Raw genomic sequence first — 23395 nt, 5'->3', positions numbered from 1 at the left:
AGATGTTTCTCCCCTAAACTTTTGTTGCTGATTCTACCTTTTTATGCTCAATATGGAATTTGATTTTTTTCTAAGCTGCACCTTCTGAATTCCTTTGCAGGTTGATGCAATAAAGGAAAAGGTGAAAGTTGATTCTTTTCCGTCTTTAAGTCTGGAGGACTAAGTCTAAGGAATTTGCATGATTTTTTTTCCTTCCTTTTCTACACTGCTGCTGCTGCTTCCCCTCCCCCCCCCCAATAAATTTTCACTAAAGCCTCTGCAAGTCCCTTGGAACATAACTACAGTAGAGCTATAGGACGTTAGTAGATGTTTGCTACTAATCGGCTAATAGGCTTTAGGAAGGGCAGGAGGCTAATCAGTAGTTGGTTCACAGTCTCTCTTAAATATGTTATTAAAAACTGAGCATGGTGAGTTTCCATATTAATTCCAAAGTTTCAGGAAATTTCTCTTCCCTGTCAGGGTATCTGGACCATAATAGGATTTTCTTAATACTCTAAATAAATTTAAACAGCCTCTGGTTTTATTTTGTGAGCTTGCCTGACAGTAGCTGAATATATATTTGTATATACATGCCCTAAACGGCTTTTTGGGATTTTTTTTTTTGGTATTGAAGGACTGTGATCCAGTTTCTGATCTCTTGATTCTTACTAATTTTTTGCTGAAAGTAGATAGAAGAGATACTAGCTGCTTCCGAAGAGACTTTCCTCATGTTTCTCCAGGTGTCCAGTTCTTATGGTGCTAGTCCATATTCAAGAGGAATCAAAACTTTTTTAATCATGAGAGTAACTTGCTATAATTGTTGCCACGCGACATGAATTATTTCTGTATATAATGAAGCAATATTAACATCTACCTTCTGTAATAAGGCACACCTCTGAAGCTACCTAAAATTTGCTGTCCTATTCATCCGTTGGCTTGTCCAAGGTCAAATTTAGGTACTTTTTGGTTGGTGCTTCCTTTATTGGCTTGTCTCCATCCCAATATAAATGAACCAAACTTATTGTGGTAAGGAAAGGGTGGGAAGGTAAAGGAGAGTTGAAACAAATTTAAAAGAATTTGGGTGGGGGACAATGCCTTGGAATTACGTTGAACCAATCTGGAGTCACCATTGGAACTTAGGGCAAACCTGAGTAAAATGCATTGTGTGTGAGGCCCTTCAGCAGCTAGTAAGCAAGGCAGTTAGAAAGCGTGTGTGTGAAAAACAGGTAATTGAACTGCAGTGTTATGCATTGTTTTAAATCAAGCATGTACAACAGTCATTGCAATTACATCATACTACTTTTGAAACTCAAAGCATTGCTGTGGGCTGTGTGTGTTTCTTGAGAGCCTGTATAGCAACAGTCATCTTCAGATCTCACTTCTTGCTTCAGTACTTTTGCCTTTTTTTCATGCACACATACACCAAAATAATTGACTGCATGTTAACTTTTCCTCTGCAGCATATTGCAGTCTTTGTGGAAAAGCCTTTTACATTTTAGTGAATATTCAATAGTACAGATGGAACTGAACTCAGTGACATGCTTACCTGTAATTTTTCTTTTAAAATCCAAGGATCAGAAACTTTTGTTACAGCTCTTAACAAAAGCTTGTGTTCATAAAAGACTTCTCTGCTTTTCTTTTTGAGCAATCTAAATTGGGTCATTAGAAACAAAAATTGGATGTTGCTGTGCCAGAGGCTGTCCCATTATATATAGAGAAATCAAATTCTTTTCCCTTAGTCTGATACTACTCCTTCAGAGTTCTTATTGTTGTTTCCCTGTGCCCCTCCTGCCTGTGTCTCTGCCTGGGCATTGCGACATTGCTAGCTCTTCTAAGTCTTCATTGTACTTCTGTAATAGGACGTCTCTCTTCAACATCTGACTCAGACATTAACTTCGAAACACATTTTCACTTTAGATTCTTTTCCTTGGAAGTCTGGAAATTTATTATGCAGTTGTGGCATTTTTGTTTCATTTTTCTTCTTAGAAGTTATTAATGTACACTCATCTGTATATTTTTTGTATAACCTCTTTAGCTCACTCTTGGATACTGTTTAGGTTAGCAAAACTCCATCTGACTCTTGATGGCACAAACTGTGCTTTAAAGTATATAACTGTAATAATTTTTGTTTTAAGTTTGGATGCCAAACAGTGGGTATTTCTCATGGTACTTATTCTCCATAGTAGTCTTTAATTTGATATTGGGGTAATTTGTAACCCATGAACATTAGGCTGTAAAATAGGAAAACAGTATACGAAAGCAAACTAACCCATGTTCCTAAGGTAGAAAAACTACAGTATATCTGGCGGTGTCTAGAGTCTACCTCAGCTTACTTTTCTCAAATTTTGTTCCCTGACAAATTAGGATGGATTAGACACATATTTATGTTTAATACGAGATAATTAAAATATGTGTAAAATACTGTCCTATCCCTAATGGCATATGCGAAGATTCAAACACTATTTTAAATAGCTTCAAATAGAAACTAGGGGCGGCTTTAACCTTTTAAGGATCCAGTCTTTATAGCTTTTTCACTGAAGTCTGCATGTCTTTTTTTGGGAGTGATCTTTTACTATTTACCTCTTTGAAGAACATGCAGTGAACATTCATAAAAAGTTCCTTCTTGCACTCTGCCCCCTCATCTCACCCAGCACACTTACAACTTTGAAAACCACTAGTAACAGATAACACCGAGATTTGAAGTTTAGTTTTGCTGGAGGTATAATGATAGACCAACTATAAGGCTTTGGGGGAGAACTCAACTTTTAAATACAGTTTAAAAGATAAATATAGTATAATTTAAAAAGGCAAATAGAAGTTGTATGATGGAGATTGCCTAATGTCACTTCTCCCCAATTCTTCACAGAATTACAGAATCATATCATGTGAGTCCTAGAAGAAAGTTTGCAGATTATCTCATTCAACCATTTCATAATAAAGACAAGGAAATTTGAGGGTCAGTGCAGTGGTTTGTCAAGGTCGCGCAACTAGTTAGTGGAAAGACCTGTGTATTCCAGCTCTTTTTTTTCACTGATACAGTTAGACTCCTCTACAGTATTATTTCTGTCTGATACTATCTACTTTTATTTAGAGTAGCTAGCATATAATAGCTGTTTACTTCTTTGGCTTAATTAAAAGCAAAAAACAATCTTCCTCAAAGAAGTTGGGGTAAAATTAGGCATTCCTGCTTCTTAGCAAATAGAGCATTAAAACATGCAGCCTGTCTTTATATAGCAAGATCAAATATGGAGCCACTTGAGTCTTCAACTTCAGTCTGCACCTGTAACCAGGATTGACAGAAACTGCACAATTGGCAAAAGAGAGCTTATTCTGCACAAGTATTTGTCCACTCATTAGACTCATTTCACAGTTTTGAATACCATTTCTTTGGGGGAGGGAAGTCTTGCTGGGTCATGAGTTCATTATCATTATTATTATTATCTTTGGTAGAGTTTAAACTTCATTTGAAGAAGTGGTTCCTTCTCGTTATCTCCCTCCCTCAGGCTGGCTGCATCCTAGCATGCCCAGTTTTAGCCTGGCGTGAGCTTTTATGGCATTTATAAATCCCTCCTTCCTGAGGGTTTATAATGACAGTGCTAAAAATCACCTTGACTGAAGGATGAACATTGCCATTGAATTTGAGGGGGCCTGAGAATGTTCTTTCTAATCTGTTTTATTTTGACCAAATTTAACATACTAAGGCTTTTCCACTTTCTGCCATAAACCTAGGTTTATAATACTTTCGAGGTGCTAATTAACATTACCTGTTTTTCTCCAGGTGGATAAATTAGATGCTTCAGAATCACTGAGAAAAGAAGAAGAACAAGCTACAGAGACACAACCTATTGTTTATGGTAATCTGTCTTCTTAACCTCACAGAAATAGATTAGACAAACTTTCTCCTTTCATTCTTTAGGGATTCTACCTCAAAATAGAGAGATAATAAACTTGTAAAGTGCAAAAGCCTTACTGAGTTAAGGAATAATTCTCTCTACAGTCGTTTTTTTCTGAAAACAGTCTTAAAGCAGGCATTGACATTCAGTAAGATAATCTTAAATGGGAAGATAATCTCAGTCACTTAAGATCATAACCTAAGTTTTCCTATTGCCTGGTCACTGACTGATTATTCATAAATTATTCAGAAAGAAGTAATGGTGAATTGAATTTTCAGAAGTGTGAAAGGTGAGAGAATACACCAAGGTTGTCTATTATGCTTTACATAAAGAGCACGTCCTCTCTTTAAATTCTAACTGGGACAGAGAACTGGGTAGAGTTTCCATTTGAGAACTTTCCAGAGAGATAGGATCTTCAAACTCTGAGTGAATATTTAAGACAATTTAATTTCTTACATGCACATGTCTGAACTACTTCCCCCTTTCCATGTGACTCTTGGTGAACAGATTGATTTGCACAGTACAGGCTACAGCACTATAACCAGGTGTTCTTTGGAGGAGGGCATAAAATTAGGGCCTTATATCTCAACCTGCTAAAGGACATAGTAATACAAATCTGTTATAGCATTATCTCCTTTTTACTATAGATGAAAAGGACTTTGGAACTTTAGAGGACAGGGTAGTTTTGATAAAATTGGAGAAGATAAAGTAGATTCTTAGAGATGGGAACAATAGGAAACAGTAGGAACAAAAATAGGGTGGGTTAATAATTTGGGGGCACCTGTTGAATTTGGGTTGCCCTTAGGGTGTTTAAATGGACAGTCCTTGTAGGCAGTTGGAAATGGGGTCTGAATTTCAAGATCGGTTGTTATTCACAAAAAGGAGAGGCCTCAAGTCACTTGTGCTGGGAGAAGTCTAGCTCTAGCTTTGCGTTCTAGTGAGAGAGAAAGAGAACTTTTCTTTGCGGGGGGTGAGGAGAAGCGTTAAGTGTTTTCTCCCTCTAAAGAAGCCAGGTTCTCTACAGGTCATTTTCTGTGTGTGGTCAACAGCTATTTAACCTTCGTAAGAGTATTAACATAGTATTTGAAAGAGGTTGTATGCTTTAATGTATTTCATACCTAATGCATATTTGAATGTATCTTGTTATTTTTTATTGTTTTCACTAAATTAGTACTGGATTGTTGCTAGAAATGCATTGTTACCTTACCATTTAGACATGCTTAAATTAGAAATGTAAATCTAACTTTAAAAGTTGAGTTGTGTTAAAAGCATATCCATTAAAAAATTAAGTTTTCCTGTGCTAATTATATTGTCACCAAATACCATGTGGTGATAGGCTTATTGCCAGATGTCTTCCCCAGTCTTGTCAAGCGTGCATGTGCATATTGCTTTAAAATGATTTGAAGTAACATAGTCACTGTTAGTTCTGGCTGTCTGTCCTGCACTGTTAGTTGGCTTTTGAGGCAGGACCCTTCTTAGGGTGACTGTCGTGCCAAAATTGTGACAGTCAAAAAGTACCCTCACAAAGCTCATTCTAAAGAAGTTTTGGTGATGTCACTAGAGTAGGGGACATTAGAGTGTGATAGTTCTGCAATGCTAACAATTTCTCCTACCTCCTCGCCCCCTGTGCCTGCCCCTTTGTGTTTTCTTCTTTAGGTCAGCCCCAGTTGATGCTGACGGCAGGACCCAGTGTTGCAGTCCCTCCCCAGGCACCTTTTGGCTATGGTTATACTGCACCACCCTATGGGCAGCCACAGCCTGGCTTTGGGTACAGCATGTGAGATGGAGAGCTGATCCTGTAGTCACCTATTTTCGTACTGAAACATCGTCTCTACTTGCTTCTCAGTTTATAATGGGAAAAACAGGCACATGTTTTTGTAACCTTTATTTCATGAAGGACTTTTTGTTTCTAACTATAAACTTGGATCACCTATGTTAAAAGCTTATTTCACATTCCACATCATTTAGAATTTATTTTCAAAGGGGAATAGTTTCAATGTTTTATTCACTTGGGCTTTTTTTCTTCCCCCTCATTCTTTAAAGAATTGCTTAATATTCAATCTGTTGTGAAGAACCTGATTTGCACTCTGTAGTGTTTAAAGAAAAAAAAAACTCTAATATTGAATCTCTTAAATTTCTTGTATGTAAACAGCTTACAATATGTATTGTCTAAATGCATTTAAATCTCTTTTATTCAAAGAAAAGCTAAAGCAAAAATATTGGTATGTGACCATGCAAGACTGTCAGTGCTAACAAAGACAACACTAATCAGCATATCCTCATTGGATTGCAGTGCTCTCCAAATTATTTGAAAAATGCATTACAGACAACTTGCCTGACTTTTAAATGAGCATCAAAGGCCCTCTAACCTATGCAGGTTTCCTCATTACGCATATAGAAAATGCTAGTGTGTTTTTGCTCACTTCATATGTAACAGGTGCCCTTATATTGTGCTGTATCCTGTGCTTTTTCTGTGGGACCATTCCATTCAGGAACAAAGAGCACCATGATTCCAATCTGTGTGTATTTACTAACCCTTCCCTGAGGTTTGTGTATGTTGGATATTGTGGTGTTTTAGATCACTGAGTGTACAGAAGAGAGAATTCAAACAAAATATTGCTGTTCTTCAGTTTTGTTTGTGGAATTTGAAATTACTCAAATTTAAAATAAATTACTGGACTGTGGAAATAACATGTAGAATGGCAGTTTTAATTAAATACCTCTCAAAGTTAAACCAAAGACCCATGGTTTTGATAGTTTCATATTGGATACTGAGGCAGTATGGGGAGGTGTGAAAGCAGTAGAATGAGGATTGAGACGTGAAAACACTGCATTACATCATGTACGTTCCTGTAGTCAGTAAGGTGCATGCAGTAGTCTTAACCAGTTAGTACTATAGTGGGCTACGTTTTGGCTAGCTCCATCATTTTAACCAAGCAGCACATTAGGTTTTTATCTAAGCATTTCATTTAAATGAACGGATCATGGATGTTAAATTATAGTAACTTGAAATAAAAGTATATAAGCATGTAGTTAACATGCTGTTAGGGTCCCTAAATTATGAGTAGTTTAAGTTGATTTTTTTTTTAATCAGTGTTTGAATCCAACTCTTTCTACTTTTGGCTAAGAATGTTACTTTAAATTCATTTCACTGTTAATTCTCAGAGTTAGAGAGCCCCCTACCTAGCCTTGAATTCAGGCAAATGACCATAAGCTCCACAGAAGGGTTTTTAAAAACTTAGAAGTCCTGCCCATCCTCACCTTTGATTCCTCCCTTAGAAAATAACTATAGGAAATTATAGTATTAGTGAGAAAATCCCATTTCCTTTTTTGGTTTGTCATAGTGAAAACATCTTGCTATTCAGGCCCTGGATGTACTTGTGTTTCTGCTGGCTGTCTGCCCCCTTTTTTAATCGTAACCAAAATCAAGAGGAAGAACAGCAGTGGTCCCTGGGAGCTCATTCTCTTCAGTCACGATTTGTTCTCTTGGACCTTTCCTATACTTTGAATCAACTGGTTTTTATCAATGGAATGATTCTTCTCTCTTTTCGCTTCCCTAATAGAAACAAGTTACAATACTTCAGTACAGGTTTTCTTATGATATACTTAAGAAATTTTTTGGGGCGGGTGAGGGGCCAGCCCCATGGCCAAGTGGTTAAGTTCGCGTGCTCTGCTGCCGCGGCCCAGGGTTTTGCCGGTTCGGATCCTGGGTGTGGACATGGCATTGCTTATCAGGCCATGCTGAGGTGGCATCCCACATGCCACAACTAGAAGGACCCACAACTAAAATATACAACTATGTACCGCGGGGGGCTTTGAGGAGAAAAAGGAAAAATAAAATCTTTAAAAAAAAAAAATTTTTTTTTAAACAACAAAAAAGCCCTGTTTTTAATTTGGTGCTATGATGTGTGATACTGAGTTGCCATTTAAGTACCATCCATAATGGGCTATATGGTCATGCATTGCTTAACGATGGGGATATGTTGTGAGAGATGCATTGTTGGGTGATTTTGTCGTGTGAACATCCTGGAGTGTACTTACACAAACCTAGATAGTATAGCCGACTCCACACTTAGGCTATATGGTGCTAATCTCATGAGATCACCATTTGTATATGCAGTCCATCAATGACTAAAACGTCATTATGCGGTGCATGACTCTAAAATAGGCTTTTCAGATAGTTGGGTTAGTTAAAATGTGGAATCTGAAACCATAAAAGTAAAGTTTTTGTACTGTCATATTAAAATTCATTGGTCTTATCTTTCCTTTGAGTGGATCTTTTACCCACGCATGATTTGTACCTTCATGCACAGATCATGTGGGCAATACTAATTTACTAAGTTACACAATTCTACTAAATGTTGACACATGATATTTTTTAAAATCTTATTTGTCAGGAACACTGATCTTATCAGAAAAGTCTTCAGTTTTGGGAATCCTGGAGGAGAGGCAGATACAAATTTTCCGAAATACTGTCTGTTGTTTTCCTTGAAGTGATCGGCTCCTTGAACTGATGAAGAAATAACCTGCCAGACACCTAGGTCTGGACCACTAGACCTTTGTCAGTTCTTGCGAGTAAAGATTCCATGACAAAAGCACCTGGTTCACCTTACCACTCAGCTACACGTCTTTTTCCTCAGGACAAGAGTCATACTTCAGAGTGCACCAGAAGTGTTTAATGTTACACAGAACATTAAGACAAATAGTCAAGGGTCAAATTTAATAATTTTTTTACTGCTTCATCAAGGACATTGAGTGGAACTTTTTTTTCAGTGTGAGTGTAGGGCAGTGAAGACTACAATGACTACTGGTTCAAGTAGGTGCCCCTGCCTTGATTTTGAAAGGTGCCAGCAGTTTTACCCACCATTGCTTTTGTGTCGTCAGTGCAAATATCAACACAATGAAAAGAAAAATGTCTTATTAGGAAAATAGTTTTGACTCCCAGAAACTGTCTTAGAGACCCCACAGCTTCTGTACTTTGAGAACTATAAATAGGATTATGAACCTTATAAACACTAAGTACAGGTGAACCAGAAAATAAAGATGACATATTCCCAGAATTAGTATACTGTTCATCCTAACAGCTATGCCCTGACATATTACAATTACTTGAATCAGCCATAGCAGGCCATCCTGTTGGGAATGCATTTTGAACTTGGAGCTATCGGTCTCTGAGGCAAACCTCAGAAATGACCTCAACCATAATCATGCATTTAGGATTGAATTCTCTTCCACTCAGTTACATACTGTTGCATCACTTTGGAATCCAGTATAAACATTCTATTTAGAAACAGTTGCTACTGTGGCATCATTCACAGGTGCAATTTCTCCTCTCCTGTCACATGCCAGTGTAAACTGTGAAACTGACCAAATAGAACCTTTAAGACTGGCGCAGCAGTCTTGACTGTTCTGCCCACAGGCTCCACTGACCTTAGACTTTGAAGTTGTGCTGTCATGCTGCTTATGTCGAAGTTAACTGCTAACTAATGCTAATTGTTGAAATTAACCATGGAGAGTTAGGGCCACTTAACATGTAGCTATTACCAAAATTTGCCCTAGCATCATTGTAGTTCTTAGGGATATACTGAATTTAGAAATAATATCAGGATCCCCCTAAAAGAAGGTTTTCAGGAAAAATGGCTTCTTGCAAGAGATCAGAAAGCTACGTGGCTTTCAGAGTTGGGAACTTCATATTCTGGGCAGCTGGTATAGTAATTATTGGGATTATGTCCTGTGAAGTGTATAAAGATCAAAAGGGAAATAAAAGTGCCCTTAAATAATTGTCTAGTTTCTTAAGTTCTAGGTAAAGAAAGAGTGGGATGTTAGGATGACACACTACCTTCACTTCCCAATTACCATAAATTCTTACATGGGCCCATTATCACCTTCAAGGTCCATACAAGTCACTTCACAAGTTTCAGTGCCTTCAACTGTTAGGAAAAGGAGGAAGCAAAGGAATTTGAGAATCTTTGGCCAGTGTGGGTCATGAAACACTGCACAGGTGGGTTATATCAAGGCCATAAAACCTCAACTTTGAGACATAAAAAATCCAGAAAATCAGATTTTAAACCACAACACTCCCACTGTGGGTGGCTATAACGTGATCTATTAATAACTGTGGATGGCTATACTCTATCAGTGAAGTAGGCTGTCATCCAAAGAGTGACGACAGGAAAAGAAACGATAGTTTGCATTCGATGGAAATTCCTGATCCTCCAAAGGGGAGAGCAAGATAGTCTTGGGGAAGAAAAAGAGCTATTAACACAGAGGAACCTAACCATGCATAGGAAATTTCCCCTTTTGTAATCCAATTTTGCTGTGACCTGTTTCTCTCACCTTAAATATTTTTGTTTTAGCACCTATCACTTGAACCACAAAGACAAACCAAAACAACTTTTTTTTTTTAAACCTAAGGTAACTGTATCATGCCAAGTACATAACAGAAGAACACGGAAATGGATTTTCATCTCAAGAATACTTAAGTTGGGGGAAGACATTCAGCTTTTATTGTTAATTTGACAGTTTCAAATATTTGTGGTGGTGGGACCATCATTATACAAAATTCCACCTAGTAAAGTTTTAGGTGACCAGTGACTTTGTCAATTAGGTCTGCTGGTCCTGGCCCAATCCCTAGGACAGTTCGAGAGCCTGGTGCAATCTGAGTGCGTCCAGCATCCTGAATTAAACTTACAGTCAGTCCCAGCATTTTTGCATGGGTCAATAATTCAACCAGAGTTTCTTCGTCAGGGGCTTTGACTACCACTTTGGGCTGACCACAATATTCCCACTCTTTGAGCAATTCAGGGTTTCTCCGTTGAATTTGCTTGTAGGCAGAAACAGCAGCATGAGAGCACTGGGCAGCCACTTTCCCTTTTCCCATCTTCAAGTCATTTCGAACCACAAGAATCATTTTGTACTCTCCACTTTCTCCTAAGATGCTTGCTTCAGTTCCAGTCTCTGTGTCTGTCTTGCTCACTGAGCTTTCGGGGGTCAGCCCAAAGTGTGTGCGGAGGCCCCAGCCCACGAACATGCCACAAACAACTCCGGCAGCCAAGCTGAGCGCACCAGGATGAGCCAAATATTCCATAACCAAGGATTTGGAGAGCATCTTAAAGGAAAGGGAAAAAGTTATCACTATCTAGCAGTGAAAAGTTATAGGCTTATCAGATAAAAAGCAGCAATGTTTTAAAACTATATGAAGTCATCCAGGAAAAAGGCAAAATATATTTCAGATCTTATGAGAGTAAATGTTTTTTTTTTCTCCTGTGTAGTCAAAAAGATTCAAGAACACAAGTGAAGCAGTTTAGGTCATTTTGAATCTCGAAGAGTATCTCTCTGGTTCTTGGATATATGAAAGCTCTGTTCCACAGTCTTCCCTAAGTCTTGTGGAGAAAGGAAATTTCTGTTTTACTAAGATGACTAAAGAAACCAAGAATAACTCATCCCTTTTCTGGAATATAGTGCTTATTTAATTGTGTCTTCATAATGCAGAGGGTCTCAATGGGAATGGTACCAACCCCTCAGACAAGTTCCTGGTTATCACAATAATGGGCCTGGAGGGGGCTGGCCCCGTGGCCGAGTGGTTAAGTTCGCGCGCTCCGCTGCAGGCGGCCCAGTGTTTCGTCGGTTCGAATCCTGGGCGCGGACATGGCACTGCTCGTCAGACCACGCTGAGGCAGCGTCCCACATGCCACAACTAGAGGAACCCACAACGGAGAATACACAACTATGTACCGGGGGGCTTTGGGGAGAAAAAGGAAAAAATAAAATCTTTAAAAAAAAAAAAAAAAAAATAATGGGCCTGGAGTGAGGTACACTGCTGACATTTGCAAGACCTGAGCATGGAATCCTAAAAGACTTGTCCCCCTGGACATTATTGTAGGTGAAAAACTATTAATACCTGAGACTAGAATCCAACTTCATTTGACATGTAAGTAGTATGTTTTGCATAGTTTTAATATACACTGAATTTACCAAAAGTGTAACTATCAACTATCATATGAAACAAAGGAAAATCAGCCTTTATCTTTTATCATTTTAGAAATTCCTGTTACCCCAGCAAAGCTGTTCATGGTATTAGAGTCACCACTAAAACACCTGTATCAGTCTACATTTGAGGCTGTTGAATTCATGATGTTTCTATGTAAACCACCAACAGTTTCTTCTTCTAGTGGAATAGTATCAAGAATTTATATATTGAAATACAAGGGGCCACCATATTTGTAGTGCTTATTAAGTGGTGTCCTTGGAATCGTGCAATGCGGAACCTGCATGGCATAGACAACAGTCCTGAAAATACACACCTTAACATAATTTCCTTTTTATTCTCATTTATGTTAAAATTAGGACATTATATTAATGTTTTTGAAAGTATATGGTAGGTAGATTTGTAGTAGTATCAAATATTTTAATATGAGGATAATATAGGAGATGTTAAACTTTTTTTGAGTTATAATTCACATAAAATTCACCTTTTTAAAGTGTACAATTCGGTGGTTTTTAATATACCCACAAGGTTGTGCAACCATTACCACTATCTAACTCCAGAACATTTTCACTGCTCCAAAAGAAACCCCTGTATCCATCAGCAGTTGCTTCCCATTTCCTCCTCCCCCAGCCCCTGCCAACCACACTAATCTACTTTGTCTTTATGGATTCGCCTATTCTAGACATTCATATAAATCAAACCATACAACATGTGGGTTTTTGTTCCAGGCTTCTATCACTTGGCATAATGTTTTCAAGGTTCATCCATGTTGTAGCATGTATCAGTACTTCAATCCTTTTTATTGATGAATAATATTCCATTGTATGGATATACTACATTTTATTTATTCATCAGTTGATGGACATTTGGGTTATTGCCACTTTTTTTTTTGCTATTATGAATAATGCTGCTATGAGTACAAGTTTTTGTGTGGACATATGTTTTCATTTCTTTTGGGCATATACTTAGGAGTGGAAATGCTGGGTCATATGGCAACTTTGTAACTTTTTGAGGAAACTGCCAAAATATTTTCTAAAGTGGCTGCACCAGTTTACATTCATTACAAATAATTTGTTATTAAAAAAAGTGTGTGTTGGGTCTGATAGGGTTGAGAACCACTGCTCTAGTGCCTTATGATGCCTGTCTCTAATTCAGAAACAAACAAAACAAACAAAAAAGCAACAGATTTTCATATAAGTCATGGCTGTCTCCAGATCTCAAAGAAGGACTGGGAAGATTATAAATGAGATAAGGCGGGCAATAGAACTTCAGTAGTTGTTAGAAAGGAATGGATTTCATGCCATGTCTGAAGGGAAAGAAAACAAAACAAAACAATGTTTATAAATTCGTTTGTCTCCAAATTATGAAAGTACAATTTAATACATTACAGTGCTGTACTTATATCTTCCTTTTTACAGGCTGGATCTAAGTCAAAGGTGCAGTTAATAAAAAAAGTGAAACAACCCAACAGTATCCCCACACTTGCAATCTAAATTTCAACCTTGCCCTCCCTGGAACAAAATTAATTTCTCTGAGATTGCTACTTAATGTACAAAAAACCTGTAACTATCTTCACTTCCTTGAAGTCCATTAGAATCCTTTACTATTCACTTTCTGAAACACCTACCAAAAAACCTTCTGTATTTTATAGCAGTTCATGCATTCCTTAGTCTAGTTGCAATCCTTTCTGAAGCTACCTTCTTAAATGCCCAATTTTTACAGACATGGAAGCAGGAAGACCAGGACAATGTGGTGTGGAACGTATTTCCAGAAGACTAGTCAATAGCACTCTAACACAATGTGCCCATTCATTTTAGCAAAAAACTCATGTGGGGTAGTTGTGGTGGGGCAGAAGCTAGTTTGAGGTGGAGTTAAGAAATAGAGACAAAGTGAAACAGAGCAGAAAGAAAAGGAAATGAATATAAGGGGATCTGAAGAAAAAGAAAGGTGTCTGGTTGTTTTTTTCTCTTAAGATGGAAAGATGAGGGCCAACCCTAGTGGCCTAGTGGTTAAATTCAGCATGCTCCAGTTCAGTGGCCCACATTCAGTTCCTGGGCATGGACCTATACCACTCATCAGTGGCCATGCTGTGGCAGTGGCTCACAAACAAACAAACAAAAAGGAAGATTGGCAACAGATGTTAGCTCAGGGCGAATCTTCCTCAGGAAGAAAAAAAAAAAAAGGAAAGATGAGTATATTTAAATGTTGAGCATATTTAACTGTCAGTGGATAGAGCCAGAGGAAAGGTAGGTAGATGCTCAAGATAGAGAGAATAATCAAGAATACAAAGCTCCAGAGTAGGAGAAGACCTAAAGTCCTTATGGAAAGATTTGGTCTGGGAAAGAAGGGGCACCTTTCCCAATGTGACAGTTTCAGATGCAGGTAGGTCTTGGATTTGCAGGCAGGAAGCTGTTCCTTAGAGGGAGGGAGGTGTACAAAAGTCAAGGTGGAGTTGAGAAGAGGAAGACTGAAATAAAATTTGCAGCAAAACATGGTAGGATTGCAGAGGAATGCTGAAAACATGGTTAAGAATGATAATTTTATAATGGTACCATACTGACCTCTTGTGATTTTCTCCAGCAGTACTTAGCAGCCTGTGTATAGGTACAAATAAAGAAGAGATGACTTCACACTTCACAGAGAAAATAGAAGTCAAGAGACTAAAACCACCTGATCACTTCCTCCAAACATACAAACTGATCTGCCCACAGTCTTCCTTCATCCTCCTCTCCTATTACAATAGATAGCTGGATTTATACAGGTTTGAATTTTGCTAAGAGTAAGCACAAGATACAATGGTCTAAGGGAATTTAGGGTGAGGGCTAGAATGTTGAAATGACAGACCATGCAATGCTATTCTTAGAGAACAATTTAAAGACAGGAAGGTGATACAGAAGGATGGCCATGTGCTATTAAAGAACAAGTGTGATGGAAGTAAGCTAGAAAGGCAGATGGCTGTGGTTAGAGCCTGGGATTTTGATTTTGGAAACAAAACACTGTAAAGTGATATAAAGTCCAGAGCGTAGCTACAGGAATGGGTATCTGAAGTATAGTCAAAAGTGTGTCACTAACTTCATGTGCCTTCTCAATTCTTTTATTTTTATGATATATTGCTGCCTGCCTTCCACAAATATTGACTGACCCTGCTCTAGGGTCTAGGGGATACAGGAGTGCACAAAGCAGAAAAAGTCCCTTCTCGCACAGAGCTTATATCCTAGTAGTGGTTTGGATAGTGGCCCAATCCTAATTTTGAATTTCCTTCATTTTATTTTAATAAAACCTCATGTTTTCACAGCTTAAAGTTCATTGATCCTTTGAATGTATTGTGTCACTTGATCCACATAACTGAGAAGTCAGGATTATTTCTATACTGAAAATGAGGAAATTGAGGCCAAGAGAAGTTAAGTTCAAAAAACACAAATACTTGCTGGCTTCCTCTGTGCCAGGCACGTACTTTGTTAGGCTGAGTATGTAGTGATGAACAATACAGGCCACTGCCAATTGTTCATAGATGAGTGGAGGAGACAGACTAGTAATTACAAGGGTGGTAAATGTTATGAAAAGGTGTTAAGGGAGTACATAAAAGGCTTTAGCTTAGTTTAGAAGGTCAGAGAAGGTCTCCTTGAGGAAATGAAACTTAAAATGCAACAAATGACTAAGAGGATAGAAGGAGGAAAGATCACTTCAGGCAGAAAGAACACCAAGTGGGAAAGCCAGAAGGGAGAAAAATGGGATGTCAAATGATGCAAAAGGAGTCTAGATAGCTGAAAGATGGAGGGGAAGAGTGGCAGAGAATAAACAGAGAAAGAAGGGCAGGATACAGACCATAGAAGGCCTTCTAAGCCATGTTAAACAGTTTGGAATTTACCCTAAGGACAATGGGAAGCTGCTGCAGGAAAACGATTATTGTTTTCTAAAATATCACCTGCGGCTTCAGTGTAAAGAATGAATTGGAAGTTGGCAAGAACAGGTACAGGAGATCAATTAGGAGGCTGCTATAATGTAATAATCGTAATAGTCAATAACTGCTAAGTATTTTGCTATTTATTAGGTATTGGCTAAACTCTCTACATGAATTGTCTCTTGTAACACCCCCAACAGTCCTTGAAGGTAAATATATAATTATTATTCCCATTTTTCAGATGTGGAAATCAAGTTACAGAGAATATAAGTAGCTTGCCAAGTTCATACAGTTAGTAAGTGGTAGTCTGATTCCAGAGTCCAGGTTCTTAACACTACTCTATTTTGCCTTTCCCAGTAGTCAGGATGAGATGACACTAATCTGGACAACAGTAGTGGCAACAGGAAAGGAAAGAAGTAGCTGAGGCATGTCTGTATGATTTGGTGACTAACTAGAAGTCTGGTGATAAAAGAAAGGGAGAAGTTTAGAATGACACCTAGATTTAAACGAATGGAGGTGCTATTTACTGATAAGGAGAATTCTGGTGAAATAGCAGGTTTGAAAGTAAAAGATACTGAAACCAATTTTAGATATATTACATTTGGTTTGACCAAAAGACATCCTGGTTAGAGATGCCCAGCGAAAAAAATAAAAATAAATAATAATAAAAGGACATACCATTTTAGAGGTCAGAAGAGATAAGCCTAGGCTAGAAATACAGATTTAAGAGACTTTAATATATAACTGAGGTTACCAAAGTGATGAAAGTGGATGAGGCCACTTCCAGGAAAAGTATGTAGAGTGAAGAAAGAGCTAAAACAGAATCCTGAGGAAACGAATATTTAGGGACACTTAAGGCTCAGAGAACAGTGACGTGGAGTGGCCAGAAGTTAAGAGGGTCACATAGGGCAAGTTGTCAGCACCTAGTTTCAGTCCTGTTTCACTCGTGTGCCTGACAGGGCTGTACTGACATACTATTTTATGGCTCTAGATGCCTTTACAGCCAGAGAAAAAAGTTAAATTCCTATTAGTACACATTATCTCATAACGCATCTGTCATTTAGCTACCACATGATGCTGACATATTAGGACTTCTCTCTGATAATGTAGCAACCAGACTCCAAATTGAACAAATATTCAATTAGAAGGATTCTCTGCACCAATTTCTAGTTTGCAAAGTAACCAAATATCCCATATACCAGATTCAGGCAGGTACTATCTGGAGAAGGGAACTACATATACAGGACCTATTATGTGGTGGATAACATGTTAAACCCTTTACTTCCTTTATTGTTGCTATGAAAATAAAAGGAAGCTATTATTAGCCTCATTTTTTTTTTTTGGAGGAAGATTAGCCCTGAGCTAACTGCTGCCAGTCCTCCTCTTTTTGCTGAGGAAGCCTGGCCCTGAGCTAACATCCATGCCCATCTTCCTCTATGTTACATGTGGGACGCCTACCACAGCATGGCGTGCCAAGCAGTGCCATGTCCACACCTGGGATCCGAACGGGGGAACCACGGGCCACCAAGGCGGAACGTGTGCACTTAACCGTTGCACCACCAGGCTGGCCCCAGCCTCATTTTAAAGATGAGAAAAATAAGGATCAGAGAAGCTGCTTATTGACAGTAACATAACTAAAAGAGCAATATAAAATATACTCATCTAAACGTCATCACAGAAAGCTGCTCAACTTCATCTAAAAACAGCTACACCAAGAACAGTCAATGAAAACAGAAAGCAGAGAAAGTTCCAGAAATTACCAAGTTTGTTTATCACTTACATTCCATATCTTATGAGGTCTCTAACTCTAAAATGTTAAAATTTATAATAACAGCTTTGTTCTTTAGGATGTTCTGATCTCATCAGCCTGATCAGATTATCATCTAACTCCTCTAAAAGGTGTTTCAGCCTGTCCCTTTTTCTGCATATCTACTATATACATATTAATAAATCCAGTGCTTGACACTAAAGTAAAAATATGCATAGCCTAATAGATAATCCTGGGTAACGAAGGGACTGCAAAACAAACATGGCCTACAAAACCCTTTTGGTGTCTTTTAATTCCTCTGTCAGACTAAACCAGCTTTCACCAATGCTCTTGATCCCTTTACCTCCTGAATCCAGCTCCACCCATTAATCCCACTCCACTGGCTACTGCTCCTTGGTCTTTTCCAACCTAAAAAAACTCTTCCAAATCCTCTTTGACCCTTAAACTATTGCCTCAATTTTCCTCTTTCCTTTACTTCTAAATTTCAATTACTTGCCTCCCTTCCCCACTCAAACGAAACTGCTAAGGAATCAGACACTTGCTATTAGCCAAATGTAGTTGCCTCATTTTAGGCCTCCAGTTTTCTGCACTACTCACTACTAACTTTTCTTTAAACTTTCCTCCCTTGAATTCTTTAACCCAACTTTCACCCCATTATCATCTTACCTTCTGATGGCTTTTTTCCACAGTCTTCTTCTCAGGCTCTACGTCCTCTGTTTGCCCCTGATGTTATGTAGAACCCAAGCCTACACATTTGGCCCTTTTCTCAGTCTATATTTACACTGTCCGAGATGGTAGTCATTAACCAAATGTAGTTATTTAAACTTAAATTAATTAAATAAAAATTTACGTCTTCAATTGCACTTAGTCAAACCTCAGGTGCTCAAGAGCTCATCAACTTAAAAGTGCCTAGTGGCTACTATATCAGACAGCAAGATATGGAACATTTCCATCACTGAAGAAAGTTCTACTGGATGGTGCTGGTCTATACACTCTCGTCCCGTTCAATCAATCAATCAATCTGTATTGAGGGCCCATTGTGCACCAGGCACTGTTCCGGACCCTGGAGATAAAGTACTGAACAAAGCAAAGTCCCACTCTTCATGGAGCTAACATTCTAGTAGGAGGAAACAGACAAATAGTTTGCCAGATGAACAACTGCATTTATTCCCAAATCATCACAGCCAATGACTCCTTAAGCCTCTCTTAGGTTCTAAACTTGAATTTCCAGCTTCTGCTAGATTTCACGACTTAGATGTCTACGAAGTACCCTAAACTGCGTCCTAAACTGAACTCAGTATCTTCACTTCCCTCATGAACTTCCATTTTCTGTATTCTTGATTTTTGAGTAACCCTGGATTTTTCCTCCTCTGTCCTACCACGTCCGGTCACCAAACCGTGCTGAATTTATCTGTCTTAAACCTATCTCCTTATCTCTGTTGCCAGTGCCCTAAATATCCCTTGGCCAAAGGCTTCCAAAATTAACTTCTCTACCTCTAATCTTTCCACATTTGCTTGACTTGTGCGTGCCCTAGTTCATCCTAGTCCATCTGCCCCCAAAATTATACTTCTAAAACACAAATCTGATTCTGTAATTTCCCTGCTCAAAAATCACCGGCTAAAAGCCTAAAGGACAAAACATAAATCCCTTAGTACGAATTTAAAACACTACACAATCTGGTTACAACCTACTTGATCCTTCTAACCTACCCTTCCTGCTACATACTGTACTATCCAGCCACACCAAATTACTAGGTCTTTCCCTTCAACCAGCAATCTCTCCCCGAAATTATTTTCTATTTGTCTTCTCTTAAACACACAGACACAAACAAAAACATCCTCTTCACCCGGGAAGGCGTAGTTCAAATGACATCTGTCTCTCAAGTCCTTATCATCCCCCAGTCAGTCTTAATTATCAACTCTTCTGAGCTGCTGTAGCACTTATACTAACTACTGTAGGTCATATTCTCAGTGTCCAGTGTAGTGCCTGGGGTATAATGTTCAAGGATTAAATACTTCTCTAGACATTCTGTCTGTGTGACACAGGCGGACAAAATTTTCGATCATATTCCTAGAAACCTTTTCTATCCGCATAGGACTCAACAACTTCATACGCTGTGGTTATTCAGTAAATAGCAGAGAGCGTGAGGCCTGCTCGGTACTTTCTCACAGTCCTAGCGCGCTCATCGATGCGGCCTGAAGAGAGGCTTTCCCTTGGTCCCGGTCCCTTCCTTCACAGGACGACTGGCAGAACAGGAATAGTGGATTCAGCGGCCACTGGGAGGAAGAGTTTACGAAGGAGAAGATGAAAGGGTGGGGGGCGGAAGTAATGGAATGAGGTGGGAAGAAACCCTCCAGCTGGAAAGAGAATGGAGACGGACATCCCTCTCCTTCGCCCTGTGAGGGGCCGACCTACCTAGAACGCCTCCTCGCCTCACTCGGGCCTTTCGCGTTGCTCACTTCTGGGTAGCGAACACGTTTCTATCGCGGGAGCTACCTCTTCCGGGGTTCCTTGGCAAGAAGTTCCGGGTCAAGAACCGCGAAGCGTACAGTCATTCTTCTTCTCGCCCCGCCCGCAGGTCCTGAACCTAGACCCGAACTGAAATCCCCCGACGATCAACCTAGATTGCCGAAAGGTCGGGGGAACGTTTCTCTTTTGGAGGCAGTCTCCTGGGGGGGACACGGACCGGAAGTGACGTGAGCCAATTCCGGTTGGCCGGAGCCCAGCGGCGGGTGTGAGAGTCCGTCAGGAGCCGCTTCCAGGTTCCCGAGATCTGGAGAAGCCAGGATCAGAGCGGGTAGGTAAACCAGGGCTGAGAATTAGGGATGGAACCTGAGACTATCCTCAGAGCTTCTTCCGGAGCTCTCCTGCGTAGATCGTGCAGATCTGGGCCACCGTGCAAGCAGTGCTGGGCGCTGCTGACTCTGGATGTCTCAGTCTGGCGGTAGTCGGGTTATTTGGGACAGCTCCCCATGGTTGGCCACCGGTACGTTGAACCCATACACTGGACTCCCCACCATTCGCTCTTTACGCCGCAGACTTGGAAGCCGTTCTAAGCTTCTGTAGAATATCCATCACCTCTTCCTCCCAGGTGTCCAGGACCTTAGTGTTAATGGAGAAGGTCTTCCCTGCTGATGACCAAGCTCTTTCTCAGGATCTGTCAGTTTGGGTTCTTGCCCTCCGCAACCATATGATGCTAAATGTATCCTCTTTTAAAGAAAATTCAGGCGTGCAAGTGCCGTCTAAAGCGTTGATGGCCAAGAGAATGGGGCCTTCGCTCCGTAGACTTCTTCAGAGGACCTTCACGTATCTGCCGCTGCTTTCATGAGGAATAGTGTCCTCTGCCTTTTCCAAATCCCTGACTCCTCCGACCCCTGTATTTCATTACAGTGGAGGTATTTGCAATAAAACGTGAGGGTCGGCTTAATCTCTAGAACTCCAGGAAGCCATATGTGGCCCTGTATCAACACTGCTAAGATTACATGTGACCTCCAGTAGGTTTTACACTATTATCTTTTGTTGTCCTGCAACTCCGTGCTAAGATCTCATAATATATTGGCTCTGGCACTCTTTACTTATCTCAGCAACATAGGTCCTTTTCCTAACTGTAGTGTCTTTCAGTTCTACTTTGGGGCTTGTAAGAAATTTTGTAGACAGATTGCACAGATCCTTTGGTGAAGCTTGTGCAAGTGTTTCTAGTGTTGTAATGATAGAGAATTTAATGTTCCGACTCTACTACCTTTTAATCGTATTATCATTTGTTCTGATTTTACTTGTGTATTCTTAGCATAAATGATGATAGTGAAAAATTATTATTTACTAGGCAAAACTTTATTCATTCTAGATTATGTTTTTATTGACCTTTGGAAGAGAGATGATGGTTCCCAGACAACTGTGGCCAATTTGTATAGGTGTGAAATGACTCTATAGTAGAAATCTTTTATATTTTACCTCTTTGCCTATATTATTTTAAAACACTGACTATTCCTTTGAAAGATATATCCTCCTTGATTAATACAGTTTAATTTCTGTGACTCACATTCCAGAATAACTGTTTCTGAAATACTTCAGTAAATGATTTAATGTCTTTTAGCAGTTTACCTATAGCTAGTTTAATCATTTGTTGTTTAATTTATGTATTGTTCTTAGTTGTGAGTTAGAAAAATTTTTCACACTTGTCTTTGAAATGAAGCGACAAGATTTTTGAGATGTAGAATTATATAAATTAGATGTTATCATTAGTTTTAACGTTTGGTAAATTTGCTTATTGACTTTATAATGGCCAAAACTGATCTTATATTCTTTTTGCTCAATTCAGTTATCCAGGGACCGGTTATCCAAATTTTCCTATTTTTCCAACTTCTTCCTGCCTTTGGCTTGAATTACCACTTTTTAGGATTTCAAAGATCATTAAACTTTAAATCAGAAGACCAGGATTGAAGTCTGGGCTCCAACACTTGTTGAATGACGGTTGGCAGGTTACCTAACTTTCTGAGCTGATCTGGACTGTGTTGATAACAAGTACTGCTCATTTTACTTCTTAGTATTGTCACAGTGATTAAGTGAGGTAGTAAATGTGAAATTGCTATATAAATGGTTATATTGTCATTTTACTCTGAAAGCTGGCAATATATCAGTGCCGAATACTTTGCGTAATTTCAAAATTTGTTGTTTTATACTCTGTTATTTACCCAAAGATATTATTACATGCGCTTCTGAGATGATCTTTGCCCTACTTTTGAACACAATAAAAGCTAACCAGTAGTAGTTTGGTGCTGTAATCCACTGAATTAGTCATCTTGGTTAATAAGTGGGTGACTGGAAAATGAGTATAGTTTTGCATTTGGGAGTTTAAATCTGATCCATCTTGGTCATCATGTATTGTCACTTAAGAATTTCCAAGTGCAAAGGAAGCTGAAGATTTTGGTGCTTATGTATAGTTAACTAAAGGTTAGAAGTAGCCTTACTTACTTTTATTAAGTGAGAAACTATCATTTCATTGAAACCTACTGATAGAAATACTTAGAATTTGAAGCAACCTCTGTGAACCTATAGTTAGATTCTTCTCATTTAACAGAGGAGAAAATTGGGGCCCAGAAACAATCAGTAATTGGCTTGCCTGAGGTCGTATGGCCTAGGTTGTGCCAGAATCTGAACTGGAAATGAGGTCCTAAGTGTTCCTTCTGTTCTGCCAAGGTTGTCTCCGGGCGTCTTCATATGCTTTGGTAATATTTCCTGTTTTGCATGAAAATGCTTTCTGTTATGTATTAAAGGAGTCTATATATTTGTGTGTATACTTTTTTCCCTTTTTAGCTGATTTAGCCTTGTAAGTTCTAGGAAAACAAAAACACTGTGCTTGGCAAGATTTGCACTGGAATGGAATAAGGAAAGAGAACAAGAAAATTAGTTCTAGTCTTCAGAACAGTTATTCTGAAATCATGCTTCTTTACTATCAGGTATCGAGGTGTCTTCTTTCTGGCAAGTGGAAAAGACAGAGAGGATCTTTGTAACCTGTGTTTCTGCTAAGCGAATGTTGTTACTGATGTGTAGGAAGAAACTATTAATTTCTTTGCTCCTGCTAAAAAATTTTCCCCAAGCTGCTTGTAATTTTAATATTCTGTTATGTTAATTATCTGGTAATCTGTGTAGTCATTTCTCTAATTATTTCATTCTGGGTAAATAACCACTGTAGAAAAGTTAATTCTTTGTCTTCTTGGGGATGCTTTGCTTCCATTGATTTTCACAAAACCTGTTTAGTGTCTCCCCTTTCTTGGAGATTATAGTGCCAGGTGCTTATTATCATTGCTGTTTTGTCCAAGTGCTCTTTGTTGGTGTCTCTCTCTTTTTGGTATGGAAATAAACTCCA

General features: G+C 38.9%; 3 protein-coding genes across 6 annotated transcripts in view; 2 read left to right on the top strand and 1 right to left on the bottom strand.

Annotated features, from left to right (window-relative positions):
• The window catches only part of CLTC (clathrin heavy chain), a 65052-nt gene extending 58489 nt beyond the window's left edge, over positions 1-6563 (top strand). The window contains exons 31-33 of one of the 2 annotated variants that reach the window (XM_046674667.1): positions 101-121; positions 3758-3833; positions 5529-6563. In XM_046674667.1, coding sequence (XP_046530623.1) covers positions 101-121; positions 3758-3833; positions 5529-5653 — 222 coding nt within the window. In that variant the 3' untranslated portion in view covers positions 5654-6563. The remainder of the gene's footprint in view (positions 1-100; positions 122-3757; positions 3834-5528) is intronic. The other variant, XM_046674668.1, reaches the window with a different exon arrangement.
• A 3787-nt stretch (positions 6564-10350) lies between these two features.
• PTRH2 (peptidyl-tRNA hydrolase 2) lies at positions 10351-20083 on the bottom strand. Of its 3 annotated transcripts, none has more exons than XM_046675189.1 (2): positions 19945-20083; positions 10351-10980 (listed from the first exon to the last, which is right to left on the bottom strand). In XM_046675189.1, exon 2 carries the CDS (start codon positions 10978-10980, stop codon positions 10441-10443), a length of 540 nt encoding a protein of 179 aa, XP_046531145.1. In that variant the 5' UTR covers positions 19945-20083; the 3' UTR covers positions 10351-10440. The 3 variants fall into 3 exon arrangements, with proteins under 3 accessions (XP_046531145.1, XP_046531146.1, XP_046531147.1); XM_046675190.1 differs by lacking the exon at positions 19945-20083 and adding an exon at positions 18195-19916; XM_046675191.1 differs by lacking the exon at positions 19945-20083 and adding an exon at positions 14421-14442.
• A 116-nt stretch (positions 20084-20199) lies between these two features.
• The window catches only part of VMP1 (vacuole membrane protein 1), a 125327-nt gene continuing 122131 nt past the window's right edge, over positions 20200-23395 (top strand). The window contains exon 1 of the mRNA XM_046675188.1: positions 20200-20326. The gene's annotated coding sequence lies outside the window, so the exon portion shown is untranslated. The remainder of the gene's footprint in view (positions 20327-23395) is intronic.

This window comes from Equus quagga, chromosome 11, assembly GCF_021613505.1.
Source record: "Equus quagga isolate Etosha38 chromosome 11, UCLA_HA_Equagga_1.0, whole genome shotgun sequence".
In the NCBI taxonomy this organism is placed as follows: domain Eukaryota; kingdom Metazoa; phylum Chordata; class Mammalia; order Perissodactyla; family Equidae; genus Equus; species Equus quagga.
This window is presented reverse-complemented; position numbering and strand designations above follow the sequence as displayed.